This window comes from Neoarius graeffei, chromosome 10, assembly GCF_027579695.1.
Source record: "Neoarius graeffei isolate fNeoGra1 chromosome 10, fNeoGra1.pri, whole genome shotgun sequence".
NCBI lineage: Eukaryota > Metazoa > Chordata > Actinopteri > Siluriformes > Ariidae > Neoarius > Neoarius graeffei.
This window is the reverse complement of record NC_083578.1, coordinates 751,740-770,498: the sequence shown is the minus strand read 5'-3', so window position 1 is coordinate 770,498 and position 18,759 is coordinate 751,740. Positions and strand designations below refer to the sequence as shown.

At 48.9% G+C, this 18,759-nt stretch overlaps 1 protein-coding gene across 2 annotated transcripts in view; it reads right to left on the bottom strand.

The window, feature by feature from the left end:
- The window catches only part of hmcn2 (hemicentin 2), a 90,629-nt gene that overhangs the window by 19,511 nt on the left and 52,359 nt on the right, over window positions 1–18,759 (bottom strand). For both annotated transcript variants that reach the window (XM_060931033.1, XM_060931034.1), the window contains 11 exons: window positions 16,712–16,978; window positions 16,432–16,622; window positions 15,112–15,325; window positions 14,866–15,000; window positions 14,558–14,748; window positions 14,351–14,432; window positions 14,075–14,245; window positions 13,746–13,898; window positions 12,607–12,744; window positions 12,367–12,488; window positions 12,011–12,257 (listed from right to left, as the gene is read on the bottom strand). In XM_060931033.1, the coding sequence (XP_060787016.1) occupies window positions 12,011–12,257; window positions 12,367–12,488; window positions 12,607–12,744; window positions 13,746–13,898; window positions 14,075–14,245; window positions 14,351–14,432; window positions 14,558–14,748; window positions 14,866–15,000; window positions 15,112–15,325; window positions 16,432–16,622; window positions 16,712–16,978 (1,911 nt within the window). The remainder of the gene's footprint in view (window positions 1–12,010; window positions 12,258–12,366; window positions 12,489–12,606; window positions 12,745–13,745; window positions 13,899–14,074; window positions 14,246–14,350; window positions 14,433–14,557; window positions 14,749–14,865; window positions 15,001–15,111; window positions 15,326–16,431; window positions 16,623–16,711; window positions 16,979–18,759) is intronic.

Here is an 18,759-nt window from a genome sequence, read left to right as displayed (position 1 = left end):
TGGTTAGTGCTGGTGTGTGATGCACGTTGTGAGTGCAGTGGTTAGTGCTGGTGTGTAATGAACATTGTGAGTGCGGTGGTTAGTGCTGGTGTGTGATGAACGTTGTGAGTGGGGTGGTTAGTGCTGCTGTGTGATGAACATTGTGAGTGCGGTGGTTAGTGGTGGTGTGTGATGAACGTTGTTAGTGCAGTGGTTAGTGCTGGTGTGTGATGAACGTTGTGAGTGCAGTGGTTAGTGCTGGTGTGTGATGAACATTGTGAGTGCGGTGGTTAGTGCTGGTGTGTGATGAACGTTGTGAGTGCAGTGGTTAGTGCTGGTGTGTGATGAACGTTGTGAGTGCAGTGGTTAGTGCTGGTGTGTGATGAACTTTGTGAGTGCAGTGGTTAGTGCTGGTGTGTGATGAACGTTGTGAGTGCAGTGGTTAGTGCTGGTGTGTGATGAACGTTGTGAGTGCAGTGGTTAGTGCTGGTGTGTGATGAACGTTGTGAGTGGGGTGGTTAGTGCTGGTGTGTGATGAACGTTGTGAGTGCGGTGGTTAGTGCTGGTGTGTGATGAACTTTGTGAGGGCAGTGGTTAGTGCTGGTGTGTGATGAATGTTGTGAGTGCAGTGGTTAGTGCTGGTGTGTGATGAACATTGTGAGTGCAGTGGTTAGTGCTGGTGTGTGATGAACGTTGTGAGGGCAGTGGTTAGTGCTGGTGTGTGATGAACATTGTGAGGGCAGTGGGTAGTGCTGGTGTGTGATGAACGTTGTGAGTGGGGTGGTTAGTGCTGCTGTGTGATGAACATTGTGAGTGCGGTGGTTAGTGCTGGTGTGTGATGAACATTGTGAGTGCAGTGGTTAGTGCTGGTGTGTGATGAACGTTGTGAGTGCAGTGGTTAGTGCTGGTGTGTGATGAACGTTGTGAGTGCAGTGGTTAGTGCTGGTGTGTGATGAACGTTGTGAGTGCAGTGGTTAGTGCTGGTGTGTGATGAACATTGTGAGTGCGGTGGTTAGTGCTGGTGTGTGATGAACGTTGTGAGTGCAGTGGTTAGTGCTGGTGTGTGATGAACGTTGTGAGTGCAGTGGTTAGTGCTGGTGTGTGATGAACTTTGTGAGTGCAGTGGTTAGTGCTGGTGTGTGATGAACGTTGTGAGTGCAGTGGTTAGTGCTGGTGTGTGATGAACGTTGTGAGTGCAGTGGTTAGTGCTGGTGTGTGATGAACGTTGTGAGTGGGGTGGTTAGTGCTGGTGTGTGATGAACGTTGTGAGTGCGGTGGTTAGTGCTGGTGTGTGATGAACTTTGTGAGGGCAGTGGTTAGTGCTGGTGTGTGATGAATGTTGTGAGTGCAGTGGTTAGTGCTGGTGTGTGATGAACATTGTGAGTGCAGTGGTTAGTGCTGGTGTGTGATGAACGTTGTGAGGGCAGTGGTTAGTGCTGGTGTGTGATGAACATTGTGAGGGCAGTGGGTAGTGCTGGTGTGTGATGAACGTTGTGAGTGGGGTGGTTAGTGCTGCTGTGTGATGAACATTGTGAGTGCGGTGGTTAGTGCTGGTGTGTGATGAACATTGTGAGTGCAGTGGTTAGTGCTGGTGTGTGATGAACGTTGTGAGTGCAGTGGTTAGTGCTGGTGTGTGATGAACGTTGTGAGTGCAGTGGTTAGTGCTGGTGTGTGATGAACGTTGTGAGTGCAGTGGTTAGTGCTGGTGTGTGATGAACGTTGTGAGTGCAGTGGTTAGTGCTGCTGTGTGATGAACGTTGTGAGTGCGGTGGTGAGTGCTGGTGTGTGATGAACGTTGTGAGTGCGGTGGTTAGTGCTGCTGTGTGATGAACGTTGTGAGTGTGGTGGTTAGTGCTGCTGTGTGATGAACGTTGTGAGTGGGGTGGTTAGTGCTGGTGTGTGATGAACGTTGTGAGTGCAGTGGTTAGTGCTGGTGTGTGATGAACGTTGTGAGGGCAGTGGTTAGTGCTGGTGTGTGATGAACGTTGTGAGGGCAGTGGTTAGTGCTGGTGTGTGATGAACGTTGTGAGTGCGGTGGTTAGTGCTGGTGTGTGATGAACATTGTGAGTGGGGTGGTTAGTGCTGCTGTGTGATGAACATTGTGAGTGGGGTGGTTAGTGCTGCTGTGTGATGAACATTGTGAGTGCGGTGGTTAGTGATGGTGTGTGATGAACGTTGTTAGTGCAGTGGTTAGTGCTGGTGTGTGATGAACGTTGTGAGGGCAGTGGTTAGTGCTGGTGTGTGATGAACGTTGTGAGTGCAGTGGTTAGTGCTGGTGTGTGATGAACATTGTGAAGGCAGTGGTTAGTGCTGGTGTGTGATGAACGTTGTGAGTGCAGTGGTTAGTGCTGGTGTGTGATCAACATTGTGAGTGCGGTGGTTAGTGCTGGTGTGTGATGAACATTGTGAGTGCGGTGGTTAGTGCTGGTGTGTGATGAACGTTGTTAGTGCAGTGGTTAGTGCTGGTGTGTGATGAACGTTGTGAGTGCGGTGGTTAGTGCTGGTGTGTGATGAACGTTGTGAGTGCGGTGGTTAGTGCTGGTGTGTGATGAACGTTGTGAGTGCGGTGGTTAGTGCTGGTGTGTGATGAACATTGTGAGTGCAGTGGTTAGTGCTGGTGTGTGATGAACATTGTGAGTGCAGTGGTTAGTGCTGGTGTGTGATGAATGTTGTGAGTGCGGTGGTTAGTGCTGGTGTGTGATGAACATTGTGAGTGCGGTGGTTAGTGCTGCTGTGTGATGAACGTTGTGAGGGCAGTGGTTAGTGCTGGTGTGTGATGAACATTGTGAGTGGGGTGGTTAGTGCTGGTGTGTGATGAATGTTGTGAGGGCAGTGGTTAGTGCTGGTGTGTGATGAACATTGTGAGTGCAGTGGTTAGTGTTGGTGTGTGATGAACATTGTGAGTGCAGTGGTTAGTGCTGGTGTGTGATGAACGTTGTGAGGGCAGTGGTTAGTGCTGGTGTGTGATGAACGTTGTGAGTGCAGTGGTTAGTGCTGGTGTGTGATGAACGTTGTGAGTGCGGTGGTTAGTGGTGGTGTGTGATGAACGTTGTGAGTGCGGTGGTTAGTGCTGGTGTGTGATGAACATTGTGAGTGGGGTGGTTAGTGTTGGTGTGTGATGAATGTTGTGAGTGCGGTGGTTAGTGCTGCTGTGTGATGAACGTTGTGAGTGGGGTGGTTAGTGCTGGTGTGTGATGAACGTTGTGAGTGCAGCGGTTAGTGCTGGTGTGTGATGAACATTGTGAGGGCAGTGGTTAGTGCTGGTGTGTGATGAACGTTGTGAGGGCAGTGGTTAGTGCTGGTGTGTGATGAACGTTGTGAGTGCAGTGGTTAGTGCTGGTGTGTAATGAACATTGTGAGTGCGGTGGTTAGTGCTGCTGTGTGATGAACATTGTGAGTGCGGTGGTTAGTGGTGGTGTGTGATGAACGTTGTGAGTGCAGTGGTTAGTGCTGGTGTGTGATGAACGTTGTGAGTGCAGTGGTTAGTGCTGGTGTGTGATGAACATTGTGAGGGCAGTGGTTAGTGCTGGTGTGTGATGAACGTTGTGAGTGCAGTGGTTAGTGCTGGTGTGTGATGAACATTGTGAGGGCAGTGGTTAGTGCTGGTGTGTGATGAACGTTGTGAGGGCAGTGGTTAGTGCTGGTGTGTGATGAACGTTGTGAGTGCGGTGGTTAGTGTTGGTGTGTGATGAACGTTGTGAGTCGGTGGTTAGTGCTGGTGTGTGATGAACGTTGTGAGTGCGGTGGTTAGTGTTGGTGTGTGATGAACGTTGTGAGTGCAGTGGTTAGTGCTGGTGTGTGATGAACGGTGTGAGTGCAGTGGTTAGTGCTGGTGTGTGATTAACGTTGTGAGTGCGGTGGTTAGTGCTGGTGTGTGATGAATGTTGTGAGTGGGGTGGTTAGTGTTGGTGTGTGATGAACGTTGTGAGTGCGGTGGTTAGTGTTGATGTGTGATGAACGTTGTGAGTGCAGTGGATAGTGCTGGTGTGTGATGAACGTTGTGAGGGCAGTGGTTAGTGCTGGTGTGTGATGAACGTTGTGAGGGCAGTGGTTAGTGCTGGTGTGTGATGAATGTTGTGAGGGCAGTGGTTAGTGCTGGTGTGTGATGAACGTTGTGAGTGCAGTGGTTAGTGCTGGTGTGTGATGAACGTTGTGAGTGCAGTGGTTAGTGCTGGTGTGTGATGAACGTTGTGAGGGCAGTGGTTAGTGCTGGTGTGTGATGAATGTTGTGAGGGCAGTGGTTAGTGCTGGTGTGTGATGAACGTTGTGAGTGCAGTGGTTAGTGTTGATGTGTGATGAACGTTGTGAGTGCAGTGGTTAGTGCTGGTGTGTGATGAACGTTGTGAGGGCAGTGGTTAGTGCTGGTGTGTGATGAACGTTGTGAGGGCAGTGGTTAGTGCTGGTGTGTGATGAATGTTGTGAGGGCAGTGGTTAGTGCTGGTGTGTGATGAATGTTGTGAGGGCAGTGGTTAGTGCTGGTGTGTGATGAACGTTGTGAGTGCAGTGGTTAGTGCTGGTGTGTGATGAACGTTGTGAGTGCGGTGGTTAGTGCTGGTGTGTGATGAATGTTGTGAGTGGGGTGGTTAGTGTTGGTGTGTGATGAACGTTGTGAGTGCAGTGGTTAGTGTTGATGTGTGATGAACGTTGTGAGTGCAGTGGTTAGTGCTGGTGTGTGATGAACGATGTGAGGGCAGTGGTTAGTGCTGGTGTGTGATGAACGTTGTGAGGGCAGTGGTTAGTGCTGGTGTGTGATGAACGTTGTGAGGGCAGTGGTTAGTGCTGGTGTGTGATGAACGTTGTGAGTGCAGTGGTTAGTGCTGGTGTGTGATGAACGTTGTGAGTGCAGTGGTTAGTGCTGGTGTGTGATGAACGTTGTGAGGGCAGTGGTTAGTGCTGGTGTGTGATGAACGTTGTGAGTGCAGTGGTTAGTGCTGGTGTGTGATGAACTTTGTGAGTGCAGTGGTTAGTGCTGGTGTGTGATGAACGTTGTGAGTGCAGTGGTTAGTGCTGGTGTGTGATGAACGTTGTGAGTGCAGTGGTTAGTGCTGGTGTGTGATGAACGTTGTGAGGGCAGTGGTTAGTGCTGGTGTGTGATGAACGTTGTGAGGGCAGTGGTTAGTGCTGGTGTGTGATGAATGTTGTGAGTGGGGTGGTTAGTGTTGGTGTGTGATGAACGTTGTGAGTGCAGTGGTTAGTGTTGATGTGTGATGAACGTTGTGAGTGCAGTGGTTAGTGCTGGTGTGTGATGAACGTTGTGAGGGCAGTGGTTAGTGCTGGTGTGTGATGAACGTTGTGAGTGTGGTGGTTAGTGTTGGTGTGTGATGAACGTTGTGAGGGCAGTGGTTAGTGCTGGTGTGTGATGAACGTTGTGAGTGCAGTGGTTAGTGCTGGTGTGTGATGAACGTTGTGAGTGCAGTGGTTAGTGCTGGTGTGTGATGAACGTTGTGAGGGCAGTGGTTAGTGCTGGTGTGTGATGAACGTTGTGAGTGCAGTGGTTAGTGCTGGTGTGTGATGAACTTTGTGAGTGCAGTGGTTAGTGCTGGTGTGTGATGAACGTTGTGAGTGCAGTGGTTAGTGCTGGTGTGTGATGAACGTTGTGAGTGCAGTGGTTAGTGCTGGTGTGTGATGAACGTTGTGAGGGCAGTGGTTAGTGCTGGTGTGTGATGAACGTTGTGAGTGCAGTGGTTAGTGCTGGTGTGTGATGAACGTTGTGAGTGCAGTGGTTAGTGCTGGTGTGTGATGAACGTTGTGAGTGCAGTGGTTAGTGCTGGTGTGTGATGAACGTTTTGAGTGCAGTGGTTAGTGCTGGTGTGTGATGAACGTTTTGAGTGCAGTGGTTAGTGCTGGTGTGTGATGAACGTTGTGAGGGCAGTGGTTAGTGCTGGTGTGTGATGAACGTTGTGAGGGCAGTGGTTAGTGCTGGTGTGTGATGAACATTGTGAGGGCAGTGGTTAGTGCTGGTGTGTGATGAACGTTGTGAGTGCAGTGGTTAGTGCTGGTGTGTGATGAACGTTGTGAGTGCAGTGGTTAGTGCTGGTGTGTGATGAACGTTGTGAGTGCAGTGGTTAGTGCTGGTGTGTGATGAACGTTGTGAGTGCAGTGGTTAGTGCTGGTGTGTGATGAACGTTGTGAGTGGGGTGGTTAGTGCTGGTGTGTGATGAACGTTGTGAGTGCGGTGGTTAGTGTTGATGTGTGATGAACGTTGTGAGTGCGGTGGTTCGTGCTGGTGTGTGATCAACGTTGTGAGGGCAGTGGTTAGTGCTGGTGTGTGATGAACGTTGTGAGGGCAGTGGTTAGTGCTGGTGTGTGATGAACGTTGTGAGTGCAGTGGTTAGTGCTGGTGTGTGATGAACGTTGTGAGGGCAGTGGTTAGTGCTGGTGTGTGATGAACGTTGTGAGGGCAGTGGTTAGTGCTGGTGTGTGATGAACATTGTGAGGGCAGTGGTTAGTGCTGGTGTGTGATGAACATTGTGAGTGCAGTGGTTAGTGCTGGTGTGTGATGAACGTTGTGAGTGCAGTGGTTAGTGCTGGTGTGTGATGAACGTTGTGAGTGCAGTGGTTAGTGCTGGTGTGTGATGAACGTTGTGAGTGCAGTGGTTAGTGCTGGTGTGTGATGAACGTTGTGAGTGGGGTGGTTAGTGCTGGTGTGTGATGAACGTTGTGAGTGCGGTGGTTAGTGCTGGTGTGTGATGAACGTTGTGAGTGCAGTGGTTAGTGTTGGTGTATGATGAACGTTGTGAGTGCAGTGGTTAGTGTTGGTGTGTGATGAACGTTGTGAGTGCAGTGGTTAGTGTTGGTGTGTGATGAACGTTGTGAGTGCGGTGGTTAGTGTTGGTGTGTGATGAACGTTGTGAGGGCAGTGGTTAGTGCTGGTGTGTGATGAACATTGTGAGGGCAGTGGTTAGTGCTGGTGTGTGATGAACGTTGTGAGTGCAGTGGTTAGTGCTGGTGTGTGATGAACGTTGTGAGTGCAGTGGTTAGTGCTGGTGTGTGATGAACGTTGTGAGTGCAGTGGTTAGTGCTGGTGTGTGATGAACGTTGTGAGTGCAGTGGTTAGTGCTGGTGTGTGATGAACGTTGTGAGTGGGGTGGTTAGTGCTGGTGTGTGATGAACGTTGTGAGTGCGGTGGTTAGTGCTGGTGTGTGATGAACGTTGTGAGTGCAGTGGTTAGTGTTGGTGTGTGATGAACGTTGTGAGTGCAGTGGTTAGTGTTGGTGTGTGATGAACGTTGTGAGTGTGGTGGTTAGTGTTGGTGTGTGATGAACGTTGTGAGGGCAGTGGTTAGTGCTGGTGTGTGATGAACGTTGTGAGTGCGGTGGTTAGTGTTGGTGTGTGATGAACGTTGTGAGTGCAGTGGTTAGTGCTGGTGTGTGATGAACGGTGTGAGTGCAGTGGTTAGTGCTGGTGTGTGATTAACGTTGTGAGTGCGGTGGTTAGTGCTGGTGTGTGATGAATGTTGTGAGTGGGGTGGTTAGTGTTGGTGTGTGATGAACGTTGTGAGTGCAGTGGTTAGTGTTGATGTGTGATGAACGTTGTGAGTGCGGTGGTTAGTGTTGGTGTGTGATGAACGTTGTGAGTGCGGTGGTTAGTGTTGGTGTGTGATGAACGTTGTGAGGGCAGTGGTTAGTGCTGGTGTGTGATGAACGTTGTGAGTGCGGTGGTTAGTGTTGGTGTGTGATGAACGTTGTGAGTGCAGTGGTTAGTGCTGGTGTGTGATGAACGGTGTGAGTGCAGTGGTTAGTGCTGGTGTGTGATTAACGTTGTGAGTGCGGTGGTTAGTGCTGGTGTCTGATGAATGTTGTGAGTGGGGTGGTTAGTGTTGGTGTGTGATGAACGTTGTGAGTGCAGTGGTTAGTGTTGATGTGTGATGAACGTTGTGAGTGCAGTGGTTAGTGCTGGTGTGTGATGAACGTTGTGAGGGCAGTGGTTAGTGCTGGTGTGTGATGAACGTTGTGAGGGCAGTGGTTAGTGCTGGTGTGTGATGAACGTTGTGAGTGCGGTGGTTAGTGTTGGTGTGTGATGAACGTTGTGAGTGCAGTGGTTAGTGCTGGTGTGTGATGAACGGTGTGAGTGCAGTGGTTAGTGCTGGTGTGTGATTAACGTTGTGAGTGCGGTGGTTAGTGCTGGTGTGTGATGAACGTTGTGAGTGGGGTGGTTAGTGTTGGTGTGTGATGAACGTTGTGAGTGCAGTGGTTAGTGTTGATGTGTGATGAACGTTGTGAGTGCAGTGGTTAGTGCTGGTGTGTGATGAACGTTGTGAGGGCAGTGGTTAGTGCTGGTGTGTGATGAACGTTGTGAGGGCAGTGGTTAGTGCTGGTGTGTGATGAACGTTGTGAGTGCAGTGGTTAGTGCTGGTGTGTGATGAACGTTGTGAGGGCAGTGGTTAGTGCTGGTGTGTGATGAACGTTGTGAGGGCAGTGGTTAGTGCTGGTGTGTGATGAACATTGTGAGGGCAGTGGTTAGTGCTGGTGTGTGATGAACGTTGTGAGTGCAGTGGTTAGTGCTGGTGTGTGATGAACGTTGTGAGTGCAGTGGTTAGTGCTGGTGTGTGATGAACGTTGTGAGTGCAGTGGTTAGTGCTGGTGTGTGATGAACGTTGTGAGTGCAGTGGTTAGTGCTGGTGTGTGATGAACGTTGTGAGTGGGGTGGTTAGTGCTGGTGTGTGATGAACGTTGTGAGTGCGGTGGTTAGTGCTGGTGTGTGATGAACGTTGTGAGTGCAGTGGTTAGTGTTGGTGTATGATGAACGTTGTGAGTGCAGTGGTTAGTGTTGGTGTGTGATGAACGTTGTGAGTGCAGTGGTTAGTGTTGGTGTGTGATGAACGTTGTGAGTGCGGTGGTTAGTGTTGGTGTGTGATGAACGTTGTGAGTGCGGTGGTTAGTGTTGGTGTGTGATGAACGTTGTGAGTGCAGTGGTTAGTGCTGGTGTGTGATGAACGGTGTGAGTGCAGTGGTTAGTGCTGGTGTGTGATTAACGTTGTGAGTGCGGTGGTTAGTGCTGGTGTGTGATGAATGTTGTGAGTGGGGTGGTTAGTGTTGGTGTGTGATGAACGTTGTGAGTGCAGTGGTTAGTGTTGATGTGTGATGAACGTTGTGAGTGCGGTGGTTAGTGTTGGTGTGTGATGAACGTTGTGAGTGCGGTGGTTAGTGTTGGTGTGTGATGAACGTTGTGAGGGCAGTGGTTAGTGCTGGTGTGTGATGAACGTTGTGAGTGCGGTGGTTAGTGTTGGTGTGTGATGAACGTTGTGAGTGCAGTGGTTAGTGCTGGTGTGTGATGAACGGTGTGAGTGCAGTGGTTAGTGCTGGTGTGTGATTAACGTTGTGAGTGCGGTGGTTAGTGCTGGTGTGTGATGAATGTTGTGAGTGGGGTGGTTAGTGTTGGTGTGTGATGAACGTTGTGAGTGCAGTGGTTAGTGTTGATGTGTGATGAACGTTGTGAGTGCAGTGGTTAGTGCTGGTGTGTGATGAACGTTGTGAGGGCAGTGGTTAGTGCTGGTGTGTGATGAACGTTGTGAGGGCAGTGGTTAGTGCTGGTGTGTGATGAACGTTGTGAGTGCAGTGGTTAGTGCTGGTGTGTGATGAACGTTGTGAGGGCAGTGGTTAGTGCTGGTGTGTGATGAACGTTGTGAGTGCAGTGGTTAGTGCTGGTGTGTGATGAACTTTGTGAGTGCAGTGGTTAGTGCTGGTGTGTGATGAATGTTGTGAGTGCAGTGGTTAGTGCTGGTGTGTGATGAACGTTGTGAGTGCAGTGGTTAGTGCTGGTGTGTGATGAACATTGTGAGGGTAGTGGTTAGTGCTGGTGTGTGATGAACGTTGTGAGTGCAGTGGTTAGTGCTGGTGTGTGATGAACGTTGTGAGTGCAGTGGTTAGTGTTGGTGTGTGATGAACGTTGTGAGTGCAGTGGTTAGTGCTGGTGTGTGATTAACGTTGTGAGTGCAGTGGTTAGTGCCGGTGTGTGATTAACGTTGTGAGTGCAGTGGTTAGTGCTGGTGTGTGATGAACATTGTGAGTGCAGTGTTTAGTGCTGGTGTGTGATGAACGTTGTGAGTGCAGTGGTTAGTGCTGGTGTGTGATGAATGTTGTGAGTGCAGTGGTTAGTGCTGGTGTGTGATGAACGTTGTGAGTGCAGTGGTTAGTGTTGGTGTGTGATGAACGTTGTGAGTGCAGTGGTTAGTGTTGGTGTGTGATGAACGTTGTGAGTGCGGTGGTTAGTGTTGGTGTGTGATGAACGTTGTGAGGGCAGTGGTTAGTGCTGGTGTGTGATGAACGTTGTGAGTGCGGTGGTTAGTGTTGGTGTGTGATGAACGTTGTGAGTGCAGTGGTTAGTGCTGGTGTGTGATGAACGGTGTGAGTGCAGTGGTTAGTGCTGGTGTGTGATTAACGTTGTGAGTGCGGTGGTTAGTGCTGGTGTGTGATGAATGTTGTGAGTGGGGTGGTTAGTGTTGGTGTGTGATGAACGTTGTGAGTGCAGTGGTTAGTGTTGATGTGTGATGAACGTTGTGAGTGCGGTGGTTAGTGTTGGTGTGTGATGAACGTTGTGAGTGCGGTGGTTAGTGTTGGTGTGTGATGAACGTTGTGAGGGCAGTGGTTAGTGCTGGTGTGTGATGAACGTTGTGAGTGCGGTGGTTAGTGTTGGTGTGTGATGAACGTTGTGAGTGCAGTGGTTAGTGCTGGTGTGTGATGAACGGTGTGAGTGCAGTGGTTAGTGCTGGTGTGTGATTAACGTTGTGAGTGCGGTGGTTAGTGCTGGTGTGTGATGAACGGTGTGAGTGCGGTGGTTAGTGCTGGTGTGTGATGAACGTTGTGAGTGCAGTGGTTAGTGCTGGTGTGTGATGAACGTTGTGAGTGCAGTGGTTAGTGCTGGTGTGTGATGAACTTTGTGAGTGCAGTGGTTAGTGCTGGTGTGTGATGAATGTTGTGAGTGCAGTGGTTAGTGCTGGTGTGTGATGAATGTTGTGAGTGGGGTGGTTAGTGTTGGTGTGTGATGAACGTTGTGAGTGCAGTGGTTAGTGTTGATGTGTGATGAACGTTGTGAGTGCAGTGGTTAGTGCTGGTGTGTGATGAACGTTGTGAGGGCAGTGGTTAGTGCTGGTGTGTGATGAACGTTGTGAGGGCAGTGGTTAGTGCTGGTGTGTGATGAACGTTGTGAGTGCAGTGGTTAGTGCTGGTGTGTGATGAACGTTGTGAGGGCAGTGGTTAGTGCTGGTGTGTGATGAACGTTGTGAGTGCAGTGGTTAGTGCTGGTGTGTGATGAACTTTGTGAGTGCAGTGGTTAGTGCTGGTGTGTGATGAATGTTGTGAGTGCAGTGGTTAGTGCTGGTGTGTGATGAACGTTGTGAGTGCAGTGGTTAGTGCTGGTGTGTGATGAACGTTGTGAGTGCAGTGGTTAGTGCTGGTGTGTGATGAACGTTGTGAGTGCAGTGGTTAGTGCTGGTGTGTGATTAACGTTGTGAGTGCAGTGGTTAGTGCTGGTGTGTGATGAACATTGTGAGTGCAGTGGTTAGTGCTGGTGTGTGATGAACGTTGTGAGTGCAGTGGTTAGTGCTGGTGTGTGATGAACATTGTGAGTGCAGTGGTTAGTGCTGGTGTGTGATGAATGTTGTGAGTGCAGTGGTTAGTGTTGGTGTGTGATGAACGTTGTGAGTGCAGTGGTTAGTGCTGGTGTGTGATGAACGTGAGTGCAGTGGTTAGTGCTGGTGTGTGATGAATGTTGTGAGTGCAGTGGTTAGTGCTGGTGTGTGATGAATGTTGTGAGTGCAGTGGTTAGTGTTGGTGTGTGATGAACGTTGTGAGTGCAGTGGTTAGTGCTGGTGTGTGATGAACATTGTGAGTGCAGTGGTTAGTGCTGGTGTGTGGTGAATGTTGTGAGTGCAGTGGTTAGTGCTGGTGTGTGATGAATGTTGTGAGTGCAGTGGTTAGTGTTGGTGTGTGATGAACGTTGTGAGTGCAGTGGTTAGTGCTGGTGTGTGATTAACGTTGTGAGTGCAGTGGTTAGTGTTGCTGTATTATCAGTACAGTTGTGATGTTGTGACCTGGCAGCAATAACGTGGCTGTGATGTGAAAGTCCAGCCTGAAGGTCAGCGTGTTGTAGGAGCTCCTTATATCTGACAGATGGATTTGCTGCAGTAGAGGAGCAAAACGTTTCACTGATCCATCAAACACCAGTGAGTGATTACAGTGCAGCGTCAACACCGAACCAACATTCTGCTGCATAGAATTCTGGGTGGACCAGGAGTAAATCTGTCCAGAGCCAACCTGTACGTATGTCTCATCAAAGTCCTACAGAGATAAGGATATTCACCCAAATTATATTTATTCCGCATTACACACATCAGATAATGGTCACTGTCCCAATTATGAAGGTGAAGTTCTACTGAAGGTTTCAGACCTGCTGATGAAGTGCTGGGGTTAAAAACACTGCAGGAATAAATCCGTTAATGACCACGTCGACGAGCAAAACTCCCTCTGCATCCACACCCCTCACCACGTGAGTGATCATCAAGATCTCTCCTACACACACACACACACACACACACACACACACACAGAGTTTCACTCTTATTCCAGCTTTATTTATTTTGAGGTGTCTTGTTTGTAAATTTATTTTGAACCTGTGTGGATTAGTTACCAGTGTGGAACTCCAGCTGGGATTCCTGTCTGAAATTCCCACGGCTGATGGAGAAGCCGTTCTTCGTTCCTGCTGATTCATAAACAGCCGTCCAGTAAATCGGAGTCAAAGCAGATACAAGAACTTTCAGCAAAGGGCCTGCGCGCATGTGAACACACACACACACACACACACACACACACACACACACACACACACACTCTTTAACCATTAATTGTTACTTCATCTTCATCCTCCTGAGCTCTTCTCTTCTCTTTCACACAGTTGTTTTCTCCGATTCCCACATCAGTGGCTCGGGTCCCAGCTTCCTGTGGCTCGGGTCCCAGCTTCCTGTGGCTCGGGTCCCAGCTTCCTGTGGCTCGGGTCCCAGCTTCCTGTGGCTCGGGTCCCAGCTTCCTGAGGCTCTGTGAGTTCGGCTCAACCTCAGGAGAGGAACACACTTCACTCATCTGATCTCAACAAGTCTCACCTCTTTTAACTTCCTTTCTTCCTGATCTTTAAACTGTAGATTCCAGTCAGCTGCTCTATCAGAGTCACTGCTGAAAACGCAGCAGGCATCAGCCTGGACTTCACCTGTCAGCTCCCAGCGCTCATATTTACAAGCCTGGACTCCAAATTACAGCATTTATTTAACAGCAAAATACTGTTGTATAATTTTACAGGGTTGTAACATGAACAATAAGGACATCAGAGCAGTGTGTTGGTTTAAAACACCAGAAAACACAATGTGCAGTGGGATATTTAATGTTTCTGCAGGTTCTGGCAACTCTGCTGTCAGTGACTGTAAATGTTTTACAGTGTGGGGCTCATCACTAACACACGCTGAGTGATTGGTTTCTCCAAAAGTCAAGCAAAGAAACTGCTCAGTATGATCAGGGACTGGAAGTCATCACGTTCGGACTCAGAGGTGTTTTGTTTATCAGTAAGATGCGGATTATCAGTGATGATGTGGACATTTAGTTCTACATGACAGAAACAATGCAGCTGAGAAGTGCAGGCCATTTAATACCACATATTATAAACTGTGGAACTCACTAAAGAATTTCAAGTGTGTGTGTGTGTGTGTGTGAGTGTGTGTGTGAGAGAGAGAGAGAGAGAGAGAGAGAGAGAGAGAGAGAGAGAGAGAGAGAGACACTCACCCACACTAGGAGGAACATTCTCCATGTGAGCCTCCAGTGTGCTACTTCTGCTCTCCGAGTTCTCACTGATGTTCACCTCAAGGAAAGAAATACCAAACTCATGATCATTCACCATCCCAATCACACTGGCACGCGCTCGTCGGAGAGACTCTCCTACAGACAGACAGACAAACAGACAAATGCCAAGGCCAGACAGAGATACAGAGAGAACGAGTATAAAAATATGACTGTAAAATATTTTTCTAATTGTTTAATTAAAAACAAACAAACAAACAAACAAACAAACAAACAAACAAACAAACAAACAAACAAATAAATAAATAACCAACCCAAACAGAAGGACGCCTGGCACTGCCTGGACTCAGTATCTGGACCCTCACATGCTGCTCCCCCATTGGTTGGCGTTGAATTGTTGCAAAATCTAATTCGCTGTTGGAGGCCACGCCCACATGTGACACTGCAGGGCCCCCACTGCTGCCAGTGAGAATAACCCCCCACAACTGCAGGACCAAGAGCAGGGTCATAAACTGATTACAGATTAACAGATTACTGACTGTAATAACTGTAACACAAACAGCAGCAGGACGCAGTGATAAACATCTCACCCTGGACTTTCAGAGATATCGTCCTCTCTGTAACTCCCACCTCATTTTCAGCAACACACCGATACTCCCCTGAATCCCTGCTCTAACACACACACACACACACACACACACACTAAATAGCATTGCACAGTCCAGTGCAGCTGTACTCAGCCATGGCGGTGTGTGTGATGTGTAGTAGCAGATACAGTGGAGATATGGGATGGTTACCATGGCGCTGTACAGAACGAGAGAGCCGTTATGGAGACGATGAAGATGCTCAGTGACCTGCAGCAGGCGGCCATCTTTAAACCACCGCAACACCGGAGCTGGAGTTCCTCTAACAGGACAATCCAACACTGCTACAGCACCACGAGAGACAAACTGAGACACGTGGCCATCTCCTCTCACAACTGGGGGCTCTACAGAGACAGAGAGAGAGAGACAGAGAGAGAGAGAGAGAGACAGAGAGAGAGAGAGAGAAATGTTGAGACAGACACAGAAAGTGTGTGTGAAAGTCACCTGTATATAAACCTCACCTGTGACGCGGACGAATGCTAACGCTCGCACTGATCCGACGCTGTTCTCCGCTGTACACACGTATGATCCTGAATCCCTCGCGGTTACATTCCTGATCATCAGGAAACTCCGACCTGCTTCATCCAGGCTGAATCCTGAGAGGAGCAGGGAATATCACACAAAAACCTCAATGCTGGAGTGTGTGTGTGTGTGTGTGTGTGTGTGTGCTGACAGATGTGTATGTAACTGTAAACTCTGAGGCTTACCTGTATAGGGATGATTATTGACAGTCCAGGTAACGACAGGGGGAGGAGTAGCGTGGGCATGGCAGGTAAGGGTCAGGTTTTGCCCCACCCTCAGTGTCATGTCACTCGGTGACTCCTTAAACACTGGCCTCATATTAACAGACAGCTGGACTTTGTGATGTGCAGAACCTGCTGCATTCACGGCCACACAGGTGAACACACCTGCATCAGAGGGCTGAGAAAGGGGGAGGAGCCTGAAGAGTTACAGCTTAGCGTCACAGATATCAGAGTTTATCTACAGAGAGTCTGTCGACTTCCTACTAATACCGTTGTCCCGAAAGTGGGTGCAATTCTCCTAGAGGGCGCTCTGTGTCTTTAATGAATGGGAGTGAATGGAGCTAAACGGCTAAAAGAATTATTTACACCTGCTTCGAGACAAAAAAATCCAAAGTTTATTTTAGTTTTGTATCTAGGGTTAGGATCATGTATAGTATCAGTTATATCAGAATTTAAATTTAAAAAATATTAATATCCATTCATTTTTCTAACAGGGAAGGTGATTTTGCCCATAAAACACTAGCACTGTGCTAACATGCCCCGAAGGCTGCATTTTGATGATGTGAGAAGTGAATTCTGCGGATTTTACAACAATTTAAAATGACAAAAAAATATAAGAATGGAACTGTATCGGGCGGCACGGTGGTGTAGTGGTTAGCGCTGTCGCCTCACAGCAAGAAGGTCCTGGGTTCGAGCCCCGTGGCCGGCGAGGGCCTTTCTGTGTGGAGTTTGCATGTTCTCCCCGTGTCCGCGTGGGTTTCCTCCGGGTGCTCCGGTTTCCCCCACAGTCCAAAGACATGCAGGTTAGGTTAACTGGTGACTCTAAATTGAGCGTAGGTGTGAATGTGAGTGTGAATGGTTGTCTGTGTCTATGTGTCAGCCCTGTGATGACCTGGCGACTTGTCCAGGGTGAACCCCGCCTTTCGCCCGTAGTCAGCTGGGATAGGATCCAGCTCGCCTGCGACCCTGTAGAACAGGATAAAGCGGCTACAGATAATGAGATGAGATGAGAGAACTGTATCGATTGTCTTTACCCCTTATATCAAAAACATAATGAAAACTGGCAGAATATTTTTTTACTCCATGAATATTATATTTGGGGGCGACACCTCCATCGGCCCCCATTCGTTCTGGACTCATGAGCACCCCCTACACCCAAAGGTTCTGATAGTGGGAGTTCTCTTCTATTACAAATTCTCTGCAAATACCCTCAAGAGTCAAACATAGTGTGTGTGTGTGTGTGTGTGTGTGTGTGTGTGTGTGTGTGTGTGCGCGTGCGCTGACCTGGGTTCTCTCAATGATTAGCTCTCCTGATCTCAGGACAGTAAATTTTCCCTGTAGGTTCTGGATCACATCTCCATTTTTCTCCCAGTGAATTGTGGGATCTGGAACTCCTTCAGCTGAACACGGTAGTAGACTTTGGAAGCCCTGGATGACGGACACTTCCGACTGACCAACAAGAATCATGGGCAGGACTTAAAAAGCCAAAACATAGCAACATTTACCACCAAAACACTAAACATGTCAAGAGTTTTACAGTGAAATACAGTGTGTGTGTTCTGACCGTGAAGAATCAGTGTGATGTCACGGCTTGCTCTCCCAGCACTGTTCGAGGCTGTGCATGTGTAAACCCCAGCGTGTCCAAGCTGTGCATTTTTGATGTGCAGTGTTCCATTAGTGAAGGTCAGGTTAGCTCCGCCCCTCACAGTGCCATCCGATTTGTGCCACTGCAGCTCGGGCTCTGGCTGACCAATCGCTGAACACGGCACACTCACAGACTCACCAACACTGAGCGTGTATTCATCATGAGGTACAGAAACGACAGGAGGAACTGCAGACACACACACACACACACACACACACACACACATACTTTAGTGCACACTGAGACCTGAGAGGGGCGGAGGAGCCATGAAAAGGGGCGGGGACAGAGCTGAGAAAACAAGAAGCCTATGAAACTAACACACACACACACACACAAAAAAAAAAAAAAAATATATATATATATATATATATATATATATATATATATATATATATATATATATATATATATATATATATATATACACACCCGGATCTACAGCGATGACATAGGGATGTCATTCGGATTGGACAAGTGTGGCCGGATGGTCTCAAAGAGAGGCAAGATCATCCAGACTGAGGGGATTGACCTACCAGAGGGCAACATAGGTGATATCCAAGACAGCTACAAGTACCTTGGCATTCCACAGGCTAATGGAAACCATGAAGAGGCCACAAGGAAGTCAACCACAGCCAAATACCTCCAGAGAGTAAGGCAGGTCCTGAAAAGTCAGCTGAATGGTAAGAACAAGGTCCGAGCCATCAACATGTACGCACTACCAGTCATCAGATACCCCGCTGGTATCATAAACTGGCCAAAGGAGGAGATAGAAGCCACAGATATCAAGACTAGAAAGCTCCTCACCATGCATGGAGGGTTCCACCCCAAGTCCAGCACCCTGAGACTATACACTAAGCGGAAAGAGGGAGGCCGAGGGCTAGTGAGCGTCAAGACCACGGTCCAGGATGAAACATCGAAAATCCGAGAATACATCAGAAAGATGGCCCCAAAGGATGAACTGCTAAGTGAATGTCTCAGGCAGCAGAACCCTGATGAGAGTGCAGAGGAGGAGGAGGAACAGACAACCTGGAGAGACAAACCCCTACATGGTATGTACCACCGTCAGATAGAGGAAGTGGCTGATATCAAGAAATCCTACCAGTGGCTGGATAATGCAGGACTGACAGACAGCACAGAGGCACTAATCATGGCAGCACAAGAACAGGCCATAAGCACAAGAGCCATAGAGGCCAGGATCTACCAGAGTAGATCAGACCCAAGATGCAGACTGTGCAAAGAAGCCCCTGAAACAGTCCAGCACATAGTAGCAGGGTGTAAGATGTTAGCTGGATCAGCGTACATGGAGAGGCACAACCAAGTGGCTGGGATAGTATACAGGAACATCTGCAACCAGTATGGAATAGAAGTACCCAAGTCCCAATGGGCCATACCACAGAAGGTGGCTGAGAACAACAGGGCCAAGGTTCTGTGGGACTTCAGCTTCCAGACTGACAAACAGATCCTGGCTAACCAACCGGACATAGTGGTGGTGGACAAAGAGCAGAAGAGGGTGGTGGTGATAGATGTGGCGATCCCAGCTGACGCCAACATCAAGAAGAAGGAACATGAGAAACTTGAGAAGTATCAAGGGTTGAAAGAGCAGCTGGAATGGATGTGGAAGGTCAAGGGTTGCGTGGTCCCCGTGGTAGTGGGGGCACTTGGGGCAGTAACCCCCAAACTGGGAGAGTGGCTCCAGCAAATCCCAGGAACAACATCTGAAGCCTCAGTCCAGAAGAGTGCAGTACTAGGAACATCGAAGATACTGCGCAGAACCCTCAAACTCCCAGGCCTCTGGTAGAGGACCCGAGCTTGAGGATGACATGGATACCACCCCCCCCCCCCCCCCGGGGTTGAGAAGGAGATTTTTTTTTTTATGAAACTATTCAAGGTGGAGGGGTTTGAGTGCCTCAGGGATTCTAGGAGCTATGTTGTCGAGGCAATTGCCCCTGATAGGGTCTCCCAAGGCA